The sequence below is a fragment of the Filicampus tigris genome, chromosome 9 (genome assembly GCF_054856515.1).
Source record: "Filicampus tigris isolate MCC_2025a chromosome 9, RoL_Ftig_1.0, whole genome shotgun sequence".
Classification (NCBI taxonomy): domain Eukaryota; kingdom Metazoa; phylum Chordata; class Actinopteri; order Syngnathiformes; family Syngnathidae; genus Filicampus; species Filicampus tigris.
The window spans coordinates 23,479,938-23,494,864 of NC_141225.1; the positions used below are offsets into that span (position 1 = coordinate 23,479,938).

The following is a 14,927-nucleotide window of genomic DNA, read 5'->3' on the forward strand; positions in this document are numbered from 1 at the left end:
TACAAGGCATATCAGCAAAAACATACCAAATGTTGATTCTTAACCTATTTTACGTTACATTTTATATGTAAGTTGGTCATCAATTTATTCTATCCCAATGACATATTATATTATGTCATTTCACTATGGGTCTGAAAAAAGTCTGGTACTAGAAGGGATAAATGTTTGGTGCTTATTCCTGCCTCTACAGTACATTTTTTTCTGAATGGGGGTGTCCTCTAATTCTGGGGCGACGCAAATACATTTAAAAAATATTGATAAATTGTAATATTCCTGCCTGAGGTTGTATGTGTGCGTGTGAGTGGCTGGAGAGTGCGTGTGTGGATCCGGGCTGGCCCAGCTGAGCAAGGCGTAGCCAGCGTGTGACGTCATCACCCCCGACGGAGCTTGTTTTGGAGGAAGTGGGCAGCGATGCTAACGGCTAGGCTAGCACATTAGCTTGACAGACAGGAAAAGCCAACGGCAACGACAACAAGGCATCATTGTAGCAAATCGCCTAGTGAGATTTTGGCTGCCACTGACAGCGCTCACGTCGATTCGGAGAGTTAGTCGCGACAGATAGATATCATATACTAGTACAGTACCGAGGCTTCAAAGGGACACTTTTGCGACGACGGATATTTAAAAGGAACTGCTGCCCCCCCCCTTTTTTTTTTGCTAATCTGTGCGTTTGCTAACGCCAGGAACCGAGGCTGAGGAAAAGTCCCGCTTTTGATATTTTTACTACAGGATCGTCTCACAGGTATGGTTTGTGATATTTTCACACGTAGGTTTCGCGAGTATGAACGACGGGGCGGTTGCAAATCGTGCTACATTTCACATCACCCGTTGTTCAGCTAAACGTTAGCCGAATCGATTTAGCTAGTGGCAAATGTTAACGCTAACGATCAAAAATGCTACACGACTAAAAACTACACGCAAAACCTCCCTTTGTATTCAGGATGTAACCTTTCGAGATGTTACATTCTTGTTTGCTTTGTCGGCTTTTGGTTTCGTGTTGTCACCTTCGAGTGCTTTCACGGCAATAAAATGATGACGGTGCATTCTGTGTGATCGATTCCCTGGATTTACTTGTGCTGCGCGTTTACTTTGTTTATATATATATATATATATATATATATATATATATATATATATATATATATATATATACACACACACACACACACACACACGCATACACACACACACACACGAATGGCGGTTATCGAATCTCTATTTTCCGAGCTAAATGTTGCTTGCCAAGTCATGATTCCGTTAGCCGTGTGTTGTTGACCAACCATGTGATCCGTCCCTTGACAATGTGTCATGGGGTGCAGATTAGGAGCGCCGCTGCCCTCACACTTTACAAGAGTTTTGCTCGCTCTTCGTGCATTATTTTCGTCGAAATAAGCAAAAGCATAAGTGGAAGTATGCCTCCTGCCAGTTTGTTGATTGACAAATAATCAAGAACTCTAACCTGAATCCAGTCAAGTCACAAGAGTTTGGACGTCGATCCAGCTGGCTGTACTGTTAAATGGTTTCGGTATACTCAGCTGAAGTGTGGAATGCTTAGTGATGAAACTTCAATTTAGGTCAATTTTGATTATTACTGTTTATGTCATTAGTCATTCCAACTGTAAGTCACTACAGTTGTCTCACTTTGCATGTAAATGCTAGCATTGCTGCATGTTCGCCTCCCCAATCCACCAGTTCGACTCATTTAAATACAATAGTAGAGTGATCAATTTATGTAGAACGAAAACGGACGCAATCACCATTTTTTCCTCACATCTAGAGTAAGCACATGTAATGATTAACACTATGATTCCATTCTTTATGCTGTCTCGTGACCGGTGTTTGTTCATTTTCAGAATTCTTTTAACAACATTGAACTCAGTGGAACCTCAAAAGTCAAACAAAGCCCATATGGTTAAGCTGGTGGACTTCTCATTGGTTGTAATTTGAAAAACATCTTACACTTGGAACAAATTGCTTCCTTGTAAACCTTTCATAAATGTCCAGTAACATTTTGACATACTTAACTGACATACAAGTGTTAAAATAAGTGAGCCGTATATAAGACTAAACAGAACAGATCTTACTTAGACTTTGGTGATGTGTGCTGTAGGCGTAGAGAACACAAAAGTGAAGAGAGAGGCTTGCGCGAGGGGAGCCAACTTTATGCACTGTACGTTTTAACATTCTTAAGACTCAATTTTTGAGAAACTATATACGCAGTTCTGCGGTTACGTACTCGACATGACTGAAAGGATAGAGGTAAAGTGAAAGTTGTAAAAAACGTATATGTAAATTATAAACAAAATAGTGCAAATAAAATATTGTTGAGTGGATTAGGCTGCAAAAGTGAAAAAACACATACTGTTGTTGCATGAATGAGGTAGATATGGAAGAATAGAAAACAGTAACTGTCACACGTAAAGGTATTTCGCTTATTTTAATTGAAATCCACGTCATTTGCCCCAAAACTCATCAATTCCGTGATTTTTATGCTCAGGCCAAAGCAGTGTCAAAAACAAAAAATTATATTGCTCTACCGTCTGGTATCTTGGTGCTAAGGAACTATGTTGAAGTAAGTTCACTGTCCTCAATGTTCTGTCCTTTGTATTTCTTCTTCTTTGGCAAACCATCTAATGGAGCCTTACTGCCACCAACCGATCATTTTTATTGAGCACCTTCAAGGACATTGGACTTTCTGCTTTGAGCAGACAACAATCCACAATAGTGTGAATTGCACGTTATTATTCTTGCCGAGTCGCACATTTCCGTCAACATGTATGTTTCCTGTGGTACGTCTCAACAACAACTGTGCTTCTTTGGAGCGCTGTGTCCACTCCAGGGGGAGTTCCCCCCCTCCCCCGCCCCTTCTTCATGTTTTCTCATGTCGTTCCAGCTGAGGCACAATGACTTCAAGGAAGAAAGTCCTCCTCAAAGTCATCATCCTCGGAGACTCCGGGTGAGTGGTCGCCGTTTTTAAAGCTCAAGTGGTTTCGACTGCACCTGGCATGGCTGCATTACGGCAAAGAGCACCACTTGTTCTTCTCTCACCGCGCCGCAATGCACGCAAATGAAGCTTTTTGTGTCCCTGACTTTTCAATTCTGCTTCGTGTCTTGCGCTTGGTTCCCGTCTAGAGTTGGGAAGACCTCGTTAATGAACCAGTATGTGAATAAGAAGTTCAGTAACCAGTACAAGGCCACGATAGGTGCAGACTTCTTGACGAAAGAAGTCATGGTGGATGACAGACTCGTCACAATGCAGGTATTAAACGCTTAACGTCCGCACCGATTCGGAGCGATGTGCCGTAAATACGATTGCATCCTCATGCAGTTCAGTATAAGCATCTTTTCCATGCTGTGTATTGTGTATTTGTGGTTTTTTTTATGTTTTTTTCATCCCCAACCCGTAAATGTCTGAAGGTACGCTGGGGAGAGAAAGTGTAAATCTAAGTGTTAAACACCTGTTGTTGTTCTTTTTTTAGACAAATAATACATGATGTGCTCACCATTAACTTTGTGTGGCGGTCACAGTGCCGCGCACGAGTGGGAGAATTTGTGTTTTATTGCTGGGAGGTGTACGTTTCATTCTTCTTTTGATAATAATAGTACGGTAGATTTATATAGTGCCTTTCAAGGCACGGAGCACATAACAACAGAATGTGAGCAGTTGTATGGTCAGAATCATCACACAGTTATTTAGCCTAGCTAATGTTAATAATTTGCCATTTTCCTTCATTCTAAACCTGTAACAAAGAAATGGTGGTGCGTTTTTGTAAGTGAAGTTGCCTCTCAATCCGTTTGAATTCCGTTTGACTGCGTTTCAGATTTGGGACACAGCAGGTCAGGAGAGGTTCCAGTCTTTAGGGGTGGCATTCTACCGCGGAGCAGACTGCTGCGTTCTGGTGTTTGACGTGACGGCCCCCAACACCTTCAAGACCCTCGACAGCTGGAGGGACGAGTTCCTGATCCAGGCCAGCCCCCGAGACCCGGAGAACTTCCCCTTTGTGGTGCTCGGCAACAAGATCGACTTGGAGAACAGACAGGTGTCCCGTCGGACTTCCTCTTTCCTTTCTCTTCAAGGTTTACTTACTCGGCCCTAAAATCTTCCACGTTCTCCCGTGTGCGTTCAGGTCACAACCAAGCGGGCGCAAGCTTGGTGTCAGAGCAAGAATAACATCCCTTATTTTGAAACCAGCGCCAAGGAGGCCATCAATGTGGAGCAGGCCTTTCAGACCATTGCACGCAACGCTCTCAAACAGGTAAGGCCTTTGACGATGACGCGGCAACTCTCGGCGCAGATTAGCAACCCTTCCGCCCGTCTTCCCAACCAGGAGACCGAAGTGGAGTTATACAACGAGTTCCCGGAGCCGATTAAGCTGGAGAGGAACGAGCGAGCCAAGCCTTCAGCGGAGACCTGCAGCTGTTGAGGACCGCCGAGATCTGCGTCCCGGCACTCGTCACCCCGTCATGCCTTGTCGAAAAATATCCCCCTTTCCCACGACCCACCGTGTTGAGCCCGCCCCGCCCCGCCCCGCCCCGCCCAGTCCAGCGTACAAGCAGCATCCTGCTCACAACAGTTCGACGTGACCAACATGCTGCGGTCTCCTCCTCATGTATGGGAACCACACATTTTCGATCAAGTATCGGTCTCCTTTGCCCAAAGAACACCTGAAACATCGTATGCTTATTATTCCTGTCCAGTGTTTTCCCACGTTTAAATGGCAACAGACGTTTTCAGTTCTATGAATATTGCTGCTTTCACAATCACTTGTTTTACGTTGAGCTCAAATATCGAGTAAATTGGATTTTTTTTTTTTTCTGTAGCTGTGGTGGTTGTTGTCTTATATTCACAGGGCGCCACAACTGCATGAATAGAAGAAACATTGCCCCCCCCCCCCACCTCCTTTTTAGTCATTTGGCTGTGTGTCACGCTCCACCTCACGTAACCTTAAAAGAGAATAAATACTTATTAGGGACTGAGATTCAAGTTCGGATGATCAGAATGTGACGATTGCAGTAATATTACGCCTGTTGATGCTAATTGATACTCAATGATGAAAATGAAGACAAATGACAAGTCCCACCACCCAAGTGCGCAGGTTGTTCTTGTTGAAGTCGTTCAAAAATAACCTTGAAAGCTACACGAAACTGGCTCACGGGTTAGCGTTCTTCCTCTTTTGACTTTCTCTTGTACAGCTATCACTTCTTGGTGCAACATGAAACAAATCAAGACAGCTTGTCACTCCTACTTGACAGTCCTGGAGAAGTATAACTCGTTTGTCACTTAGCCAATGTGTTTCTTTTTATTGACAACTGTTTCAAAGACTTTGTACAATTGCAATCATTTTTGTGGGGAAGACAAACATGTTAAATCTCCATATCTTACTGCCAGTTGCTTTAAGTGCTTGACATTTCTTTTTAACCAATCAGATGTGTCTGTTTGAATCATGGTAAAACGGAAATGCATTATGGATTTGAAGTTAGCTAACAGGACTGTAACTTTGAAAGAAAAAGTGAGATGGTGGAAGTAGTGGCATTCATCATTGTATTAAAATATGATAAATGCATAGCAACGTTTCAAAATGACTTTGCCTTTCCAGTAATAAGGCTAATAAAAACCTCAAATTCAGCAACCTGTTTAAGAAATTCCATTTGAACATCAAATAATTCCAACAGTAGCGTATTATAACTGAATACAAAAACAAAATCCAGTTGTTCTCCTTTAAGGGCTTTTAGTTTTTTTTGTTGGCCCCCTGCAGCCACTGCTGAAGTCCTGTCGACTTGCGTGGAGCATCTTTCTTGCCTCTGTCCTCCTGACTGTTCCAAGCATCCGACGCTTTCCTCTTTGAAGAGCCGCTCGCCAGCCAGCTCATCATCATCTTGCTGCTGGCTGTCGGCTTGGGCTCCTGTGGGGCACGAATACACGGTCACGTTTGTTTTTAGAAGCACAGCTTGCTTCGCTTCTGTGACTCTCGTCCTCGTCAGTGTCGTAGTGAGCTGGAGCCTATCCAAGCTGACTGGGTGGGAGGTGGCAAGCACCCTCCACTGGTTGCCAGCTAATCATAGCACAGCTAAACGAACAACAGTTCATGCTCACATTCACACCTTTGGACAATTTAGGGCAGGAGGATCTGAGACTCGTACCTCACAACCTCTAACCGAGAGGCAGATATGCTCCTCAACTGCTGCCAGGACAATTAACAACCACGGTGAAATAAGAGGAGCCTGACTGAGGATAACTAAGTTGCGTAAGAAATAACAAGCATTAACTGGAGTACCTTTTTCTGGTTGAGGTCCACAGGCTCAAGGCACTCGGGAGAGTTGTTGCGAGAATTATTGACAAGCGACGAGACGGGATGATAGGTCAAAATGTCTTCTGGTCGGAGCAGTTTCAAAGCGTCCACAGATTTCACCTGGCCAAAATCAAGCCATCTCCTCACTTCCTCCTCTCCGGCCAAGACGGCTGGCATCCTGGAATGGGCAACACCTTCAGCTCTGAAGCAAAGCTTGAAAAGTCGATCTCCTCTCCTCACCTGTCATGGATGCCGTTGAGGTTGGGGGAAGCGTTCACAGTGATGACGCTGTAGGTGTAGAGGGGCTCTCCACCACATGGAGGTGTCCAGCAGTCAAATAGTCCTGCCATGGTTAACAACCTCCAGCCTGTCCACTCATCTGATGGTTCTTCTGGCTGCAAACACAACCCAGCAAATGCTAATAGTGAATTACCGTTTATCGCTGGGGATACGTTTCAGAACCGAAAGAGCAATAGGTCAAAATCTGCCATGTACTGTGGCGAGACTACATACAGACTAAAAAAAAAAAAAAAACACACACACACTTGAACTTATAACACAATGGGGAATCATTATGCTGTCCTGACATCTGGCACAAAACATTGACTTGCCTCTGCTGACTCATTGGCAGGATCATGTTTCTCCTCGCAGGACGTGGGAGTCTGAGGAAAGTAGATGAAAAATGGCTGCTTTTCTTTCTCCTGCCTCCTCCACTCGTAGAAGCCGTCAGCGAGGATGACGCAGCGCTGCCCTTTCAGCAGAGGCTCCTTTGTGATAAAGCAAAGCCACATGTGTTATGTACTGTATAATACTATATTTCTATGGCTCGACGACGCACGGCTGTATCTTGATGTCTTTCGACACGGACACTGGGCGCATGCTGTTCGGTTGATTGCACCATGTAAAATGATCCATAGGTGTGAATGTGAGTGTCAATGGTCGTTTAAATGAGCCTTGCGATGGACTAGTGATCAGTCAAGGGTGATTGTAGCTATGTATCTTTGAAATGTAATATAATCTGAGTGTTTGCCACAAAGTACCTTGTAAGTCTTTTTCTGCAGGATATTCTCACTGCGACAGTTGCTGGTGCTGTACTGCATCTTGCTCGGGTCGCTCTCCTTAAACCAGGTAGGGACCAGGCCCCAGCGCATGGACGCCAAAACACACTCATCCACAGGCGCAGTCTACACACACACAAAGCCCTCAAGCAGATTAAAAAATGTGTGTTCTTTATCTCATTTTAGACATGACATATAGTGGAATCCCCTCAATCACCTTGCTTTTGATTTTATGATTTTCAAGCAGTGCCGATGTTTCTGCAGGCATGGCATGATAACTCATCTTTGACTTCCCCCCAAAACGTGTTGAAAAGCAATTTTTTTTTTATATATATCAACATCTCAGGTAGTTTTGAGATATTTGCGCTCATGCAAACAAAGTTACATCCAATTTGCACATGCCTAAGAGGATAATATAAAATCTTTAAAATGTCACAAACAAGAGTTTCCTATTGTATTTTTGATCCAGTTCTCGATCAGGTTACCTTGTCGAAGTGCCTGCGGGACAGCAGCACAGGGCTCATGGACTGGGGGCTTTTGTTGTAGGAGGGTCGGTATTTGTCCGCGTCTCCCTCCCTCCAGCCAGGCTGTCTCCGCTGCCCGTGCCGGTTTCTGTACGAGCAGGCTCGGCTCACCTCATCCGGAGCCAGAGTGCACGCAGTCCTTCCGCACATCTCACCGGCAAACCGCGGTGTTCTGTTGAGGCCAATTCGTGACACACTCAAGTAACAGTAAGCTAACACGTCTAGTTAGCGTGGTAATGACAATTTAGCATGTCATGTTAGCTTAACTATACCGTCAATTCATCGTGTGAAGAAGTGAAGCATACCTGTTTTTCTGTGTTTTGTTTGGGCTACGTAGCTATGTCGTTAGCTAGGTAAAACAGCGTGTCGGTGTTTGTTGTGAGAAGTTTATGTTTTGTTTTGATGGAGTAAAAAGGAATGAGGAGGATATTTGCCCAGACACACTTCCTTTTCGTCGAGCGCGCATTGACGTCACGGTTACGCAACTAGACGGTTTTGAGCCAAGATTGCAGGGCGGCAAGTGGGGAAAAGTAATGTGTGAGAAATATGATATTAATTAATTAATTAATTTTCAAGAACAACTAAGTTATTTTCAAAGATCACACTTGGCCTTTTACCTTATTACGTTGGTTGTTTTTAGGCTCCATGGTTTTGTATTTAATCCACTTGTTCCGACCTTCTAGAAATTAAATTGCAATAAATGTATTTATTTCTATAACCCCAAATAAATGCGTCATTGGCGGTTCATAATTTGAAATGCCAATTCAGATGTTGTGTAAGTTATCAGTATTTTGCCCAAATGGAAAAAAACCTACAAAGATTAAGTTCCGACGAGTTTTGCATATCTATTTTTAATTAACTTTACGGAACAACATGCTTAAATTGGACTGGAATTATAAGAGACTGGACCTCCTGCTCCAAATTGGATATTTTCCAGCAGTCTGAAATGCAACATTATCCGTTTGTTATACAGTCTTAATATGCGTTGCAGAGTATCATACAATAGTTAAATAGTTAAATTTAAAACCTCTTCATTTATTACATAATACCACATTGGATATTGAAAATCAAAAATAGAATGAAATACATGAGGTTTAATACAGTAAATGTGATCAGGTGCAGGTTGCATATCAGGCGCCCTTGGTGTTGCTATGGGAACCGTAAACCGAGTTGGGGCAGAGCGTGCGTTCCTCCGGTGAAACTCTACAACAAAGTCACCACATCTTTGGATCTCAGCAGGTAAGAACAAAAGAAACTGCTGTACTAAAAATTGGATTTTCACAAATCCCATCATGTATGATATAATATTATATACTGTATATATATTTTTTACTTGGTATTTGTATTTGGGCTGTACTGTAATATTGTATGTACAGGTATTTGTCAAAGTTAGTTATGCTTTCATACGTGGCATAATATATTTGTATTATGTTGTATATTGGAAATGTGGTTTGGAATATGTTTGCAGTTGTGTGACAATGTGTATACACACCAGGTCAAGGTGTAAATCTAACTGGTGTAGCCAAGCGGTCTGCAATTTGACCCTCACATTGACAAAGTAAACGTGTTGTTCCCATCAGAGTTTTAATCACTGTATCACATTTTGCGCCCTATTGAACATGCTTATTCACTGAAAGATTATTGCACAAATATATTCTGGACCATGTGTAACACATGCATTGAAATACAAATGATTTGTTTTTCTTTCCCGGAGGGATAATGATGTGTGGTCAATGTTGTGTCAACGTTAGGTAAATGTTTGTCCCAAAAGTACACACACTGTGACTGTTTTGACTCTAAACCTGACCCTCGGATAGTTAGAGTCATCCTATAGATCACAAGTGCTGAATTAAGCATGAGTTTGTGCTCTAGACACGAATGTTTAAATCCCCGGGCCATTTATTAAAGTTTCATGAACTTCTCTTTTTTGGCTCTTAGCTGAGGTTACGAAATACCCGTAGTTACATTCACTGTAGTTTGTTCTTTACCTATCTTATTTGAGGTAAGATGTGTAAAAGAGTGCTCTCGGATTTACAGGAGGGATAATCTGCGGGCTTCTTTACGGACCCGAAACTAGCAGCAATGGTCCAACAATGCCAAAGTCAAGTTGAAATCAAAACCCTGCAAACCAGTAAGTCATCTCACAGTGAGCTTGTACAGATGACTCACTCAGCATCCATTCTGTTCTGACGTGTATGTGTGTGGGTGTGTGTGTGCGTGTGTGTGTATGTGTGTGAGACAGCTTCACCACCATGTCGGCAAAGTGTCCACCTGCCTGCTCTCAATCCAGAGAGACTTAAAACAGCCAAGGCCATGGTGGAAAAAACTGTCAAAGTAGGTAAAAAAAAAAATAACATGAACAAAAAATAGCTTTGTATTGATTTTGTAAGTATACTTTTTTTTAAAAATTCACCTCCAATTGTTTTTAAGCCACGTCCATCTTTCCTCTTCCTTTTAGTTGCATAAAGTGTTCTCGGTCCAGGGCCCTTACCCGGTGATTAGGGCATCACTGCGGGCCCGAGGCTGGGTGGAGAAGCGGATGTGTCGCCCAGGCCTCCATATGTACATGCGCCCTGTTAAAGAAGCGCGCTGCCATGATGCTGGTGACAGCGTTGGTGACGACGGTCAGCTGAGGATGTGATGTTGAAATGGCGTATTTTGTCCATTTTATTTCTCTACTCATTACCATTGATCCTTTTTCTCAGACGATGTCATCCAAGAGCAGGATCCGGATGGACTCCACAGTCTTATGGTAAGGCCTCGAAGAAACAAAACATGAGGACATCCGGTGTTGTTTTGAAGTTAGATATCGCTTTTCTCCTTCCTCAGTCTCGTATGGTGCGGAATGAAATGGTTTATTTCTACTGGACAAATAAAAGAGATGCCATCAACACCAGCATCTTGCAGAAAGAACAGATGATCAATCATTTTGCCAAAGCAGGCAGCTTCACCACCAAGGTACATTTGTGTTATATTTTTGTGTGTGTCATGACTGATGAGCTCACCAACCTATGAGTTTTTCTCTTTATGCTTGGTCACGGAATTTATTAAACTCCTTAGTCAAAGTAGCACTATATGCAAACAGCACGTCCTCAGTAATCTCTGTCCCAGGTGGGCTTGTGTGTGAACCTGCGGAGTCTGCACTGGTTTGACTCAGCAGATCCGGACACTTTCTTTCCTCGCTGTTACAGACTTGGAGCACGGGATGAGAAGCATGCTTTCATTGGTGAGATATTAGAAATGACCTTCTGGAAAAGAAAAGAAAATGGGCAACCTTTCAATTTCTGTGTCAACTGTATTCCCCTGCTGAAGACGACTATAGGAGGACAGCCTGCACCAGTCTTTTGAAGTACATTGTGGAGAGAGCGCATAATGTTCAGGAAGAGAAGAAAAACAAGAACATTCAAAGTACAATCATTTTATCGTGTGTTGTGGACCGGTAGGGCCCGACTTGATTGCGTTCCTCCGTTTTTAGAACCATCGGAACTTGTGATTGTTTCCAAAATGATCAGCACAGCTCTCAAAGTGTGTCAGGATTTTCTTGAGAGCTTGGAGCACGCTGACATTGACACAAGCTTGGAGACAACTCCATCCCTTGCACAGGAGGAGTGGCGGGAATTTATTGACAGCTATTATTTGCTTGTTCAGTAAGTACTCCAACGTGCGTGTGTGCGTGTGTTTGCATCGAGGTTCTACTGCTTTCTCTTTCACTTAGTGACGGAGCCCAAATTGAGATTAGCAATCATTTAGTAACCTGCTGTAAGGACATGCTGAAGAGGCTGGCTGACGTCAGCCCACAACTGGACACAGATGGCATACACAACATATGGATCGTCAAACCAGGAGCCAAGTCCAGAGGCAGAGGTGAGAGGTCTGACCCTGTCAAACGCGTAACTAGTACTTCAAAAGATGAATCCATCTGTTCTGTCTTCAAGGCATTAAATGTGCCAAGCGTTTAGATCAGATCCTCAGCCTGGTGGACGGTGATCCAGCTCTGATCAAGGAAAGCAAGTGGGTGGTGCAGAAGTACTTGGAACGCCCCTTCTTGGTGGAGGGCACCAAGTTTGATGTGCGCCAGTGGTTTCTGGTCACAGATTGGAACCCTCTCACCGTGTGGTTTTATAAGAAGTGCTACTTGCGCTTCTCTACGCAGCCTTACTCATTGGACACGCTGGACAAGTATGTTTGAAATACAAGAGTGCTTGAAGAGGAATCTGCATTTTATCTCCCTCATTTGACCGTTCACTAAGGCACACCCCGAAACGCAGACTGGCTAGTCAACGCACCATTGAATTTAATTTTACATTCTATGATTCTTTTTAAGTTTTGGATATATCATTTTGCTCTTTTAAAAAATAAATAAGTGGAATTAATGCGTTAACCAGAAACATTGAAGAAAAGTGTTGTTTATGTTGTGTTTGTAGAAATTAAGCTAGCCCGCATAATTGGTAAAAAAAATAAAATAAAAAATAGAGGATAGATGTTTTGTCTGTCCTGAAGTAAGCAATGTACAAAACTTGTAGTGGCCATAAAATAAAGGCATACTGTTGTTAGCTTGTTCACCAAAACGCCAGCATTATGCAACTAGTGTGGGACCTTGCTACTATCCGTGACACTAGATAACGTAGCCCACTAAGCTAACAAGGCTAGCCACATAGTAAATAGGAAGATATCCAGCTTGGCAGGAACCGTTGGCTGCAAAAGCTTGTTGGATTTAGCAACAATAACTACGGGTAGTGGGTATTAGTGAAGTTCATTTGTAGTTAAATTACTGCCACTATCACTTCCTATATCTGAAGCTATCAGTTATTTATGAAATCAGTGGTTTAATGATTTGATTATAACTAAATGCATGTACACTTGAATCAATGCCATAACTTATATGGGCCGCCTATTTCCAAACTTCATTTATGCCTTTCTTTCAGTTCTGTGCACTTGTGCAATAATTCCATCCAGAAGCATCTGAGGCCTTCTCATCAACGCCATCCCAGCATCCCCGAAGACAACATGTGGTCGGACGACCAGTTCGTCACCTTTCTGTCTGCTCGGGGCTACGAGGCTCAGTGGGAAAATGTGGTTGTGCCCGGGATGAAGAAAGCCGTTATCCATGCGTTGCAGAGTGCACAAGATCTTGTGGATTCCCGAAAAAACACCTTTGAGCTTTATGGGGCTGACTTCATGTTAGGTATGACTACAGAGGAAACACCCTGTATGTTTGTAAATGGTGGCCTCCTCTCAAAAAGATGCTATGTCCCAATTAATCAACATATGCATTGTCCACTTAAATCATTTCCTCCCTTTAAACTACAAGTGATGCCACCAGGTAACTTTACATCTACGTTTGTTTAATTCCTTTCATTTTGCATCGCCCCCAGGGAGGCTATTACACAAAGGTGGAGGTCTACATTGCAAAATAATACACTACCTGTATTATTTAGATAAACCAATTCATGAGAATTGAGAAGGAAAAATCACTCATTTATTAAAACATAACAACAATCAAATAACAAACCAGCATCTTCTATCAGCCATGCGGCAAGTGTAAATCTTTAATAGCTGTAACTATTGACGTGCTTGTGTTTGACTGTTGCAGCCAATCAGCTTTCTGAGTGTGCGTCTATAATACGCGCATTGCTGAAACATAAGTAGGGAACAATTAGTTCCACCTCTAACTGCGCTACATTATTGATAGGAACCCTGAACAAAAGGACACGCGAACATGAACTGTTAACGTGAACTGTGAATGTGTAATGTAACGGTTCTCTGTCATTCAATCAATGGACAGCAATGTGTCTAGCGCCATCCATACACAAGCATTTGTAGAAATAAAGGCCTGCTCTCAAATAGAAGCCTCCATCAAATACGCGCCTAATATGCATTTCCAGTTACCGTATGTGGCTATTTCCTGAAGGAATAACTAGGAATAACTACTTATTGGAATTGTTATGACTAATAAGAAATAATCAGATGCAGTACTTTGTTTCTCCAGGCCGTGACTTACATCCATGGCTGATTGAAATCAATGCCAGCCCCACCATGGCCCCCTCTACACCCGTCACAGCCCGTCTTTGTGCAGCTGTGCAGGAGGACACGCTGCGTGTCGTCCTAGACCGCAGAACAGACAGATCAGCAGACACAGGAGACTTTCAGCTCATCTATCACCAGGTAGACAAGCTCACAACTACATCATTTGAATGTATTTCCTCATTTGTCTCTTTTGTTTTCTAGGCAGGAGTAGATATACCACGGTATGTCGGAGTCAATTTATTTATTGAGGGCTTCAGGCTCAAGGGCACATCTCTGCTTCCTCCTGTGAGGCCTTTGAACCGCTCAGCTTCAAAGTATCATGGCACCAAAAAGGAGATGGCTACAGACAAAGTCAAGTCGCTGCCAAAAGTGGTCAAGAGTGCCAATACTCCCGTCAAAAACATCTCAAACAGAATTCTTCCTCCTCTTGTTCCTCAGCCACCAGTGCCCATCCCGACTGACACATTTGCCCTTCACCTGCCAAAGACAGCACACCTACCTCTGGATGCTTGCTCACATTCTGTCTTTTTGTGGCGAAGAGGCTTGTAGGTAAAGCGTCCTCAGTGAATGCCGAATGCCATAGAAGAAGAAGAACAAGAAGCTCTTAGTGGTTATCATGTCTGCCAAATGTACATTAAAATACAATAAATACTGTATTTGTTGGTGTGCTGAAGACTTATTAACCAAAAACCTTTACACATAATTGACAGATGTTTTATCTCTCAATAAAATCAGAATTGACTTGATATTTATTTTAAATTGCTGCTACCTCTTAGCCTCGTTAGAGGCAGGGTACATCCTGGAGTGGTCACCATGCAGTCAATATTGACAAACAACCATTTAAACTAACATTGAATTTACTTAACATAACTGTCCGTTTTCATATAAAATCTGAAAACTGTGAGTAAATGTCCATGTGCACCAAATACAAATGCTCTTCTACCCCTAAACTGTTTTAAAAATCAGATTTCCCGTTTAAAAAAAATTTTTTTGCACCTTTTTTAAAATGTCAAATTACAAGAAAACGG

At 42.8% G+C, this 14,927-nt stretch overlaps 3 protein-coding genes across 5 annotated transcripts; 2 read left to right on the forward strand and 1 right to left on the reverse strand.

The window, feature by feature from the left end:
* Positions 1 to 361: 361 nt before the first annotated feature.
* Positions 362 to 5,626, forward strand: rab7a (RAB7a, member RAS oncogene family). Its single transcript, XM_086040623.1, has 6 exons — positions 362 to 742; positions 2,894 to 2,956; positions 3,133 to 3,259; positions 3,822 to 4,040; positions 4,128 to 4,256; positions 4,329 to 5,626. The coding sequence occupies exons 2-6, from the start codon at positions 2,904 to 2,906 to the stop codon at positions 4,422 to 4,424; spliced, it is 624 nt and encodes a 207-aa protein (XP_085896749.1). The 5' UTR covers positions 362 to 742; positions 2,894 to 2,903; the 3' UTR covers positions 4,425 to 5,626.
* Positions 5,287 to 8,360, reverse strand: hmces (5-hydroxymethylcytosine binding, ES cell specific). 3 transcript variants are annotated; one of them, XM_086040620.1, is made up of 7 exons: positions 8,178 to 8,360; positions 7,834 to 8,044; positions 7,331 to 7,474; positions 6,902 to 7,057; positions 6,531 to 6,685; positions 6,276 to 6,468; positions 5,287 to 5,903 (listed from the first exon to the last, which is right to left on the reverse strand). In XM_086040620.1, the coding sequence occupies exons 2-7, from the start codon at positions 8,020 to 8,022 to the stop codon at positions 5,730 to 5,732; spliced, it is 1,011 nt and encodes a 336-aa protein (XP_085896746.1). In that variant the 5' UTR covers positions 8,023 to 8,044; positions 8,178 to 8,360; the 3' UTR covers positions 5,287 to 5,729. The 3 variants fall into 3 exon arrangements, with proteins under 3 accessions (XP_085896746.1, XP_085896745.1, XP_085896747.1); XM_086040619.1 differs by having other exon boundaries at positions 6,531 to 6,681; positions 6,898 to 7,057; positions 8,178 to 8,359; XM_086040621.1 differs by lacking the exon at positions 8,178 to 8,360 and having other exon boundaries at positions 6,531 to 6,681; positions 6,898 to 7,057; positions 7,834 to 8,084.
* On the forward strand, positions 7,853 to 14,563 carry LOC147142642 (tubulin monoglycylase TTLL3-like). The gene is made up of 15 exons (XM_086040618.1): positions 7,853 to 8,079; positions 8,989 to 9,111; positions 9,910 to 10,003; positions 10,115 to 10,206; positions 10,331 to 10,496; positions 10,578 to 10,624; positions 10,702 to 10,830; positions 10,984 to 11,098; positions 11,185 to 11,280; positions 11,348 to 11,519; positions 11,588 to 11,736; positions 11,808 to 12,051; positions 12,798 to 13,057; positions 13,862 to 14,037; positions 14,101 to 14,563. Exons 3-15 carry the CDS (start codon positions 9,955 to 9,957, stop codon positions 14,446 to 14,448), a joined length of 2,043 nt encoding a protein of 680 aa, XP_085896744.1. The 5' UTR covers positions 7,853 to 8,079; positions 8,989 to 9,111; positions 9,910 to 9,954; the 3' UTR covers positions 14,449 to 14,563.
* The last annotated feature ends 364 nt before the right edge of the window (positions 14,564 to 14,927 follow it).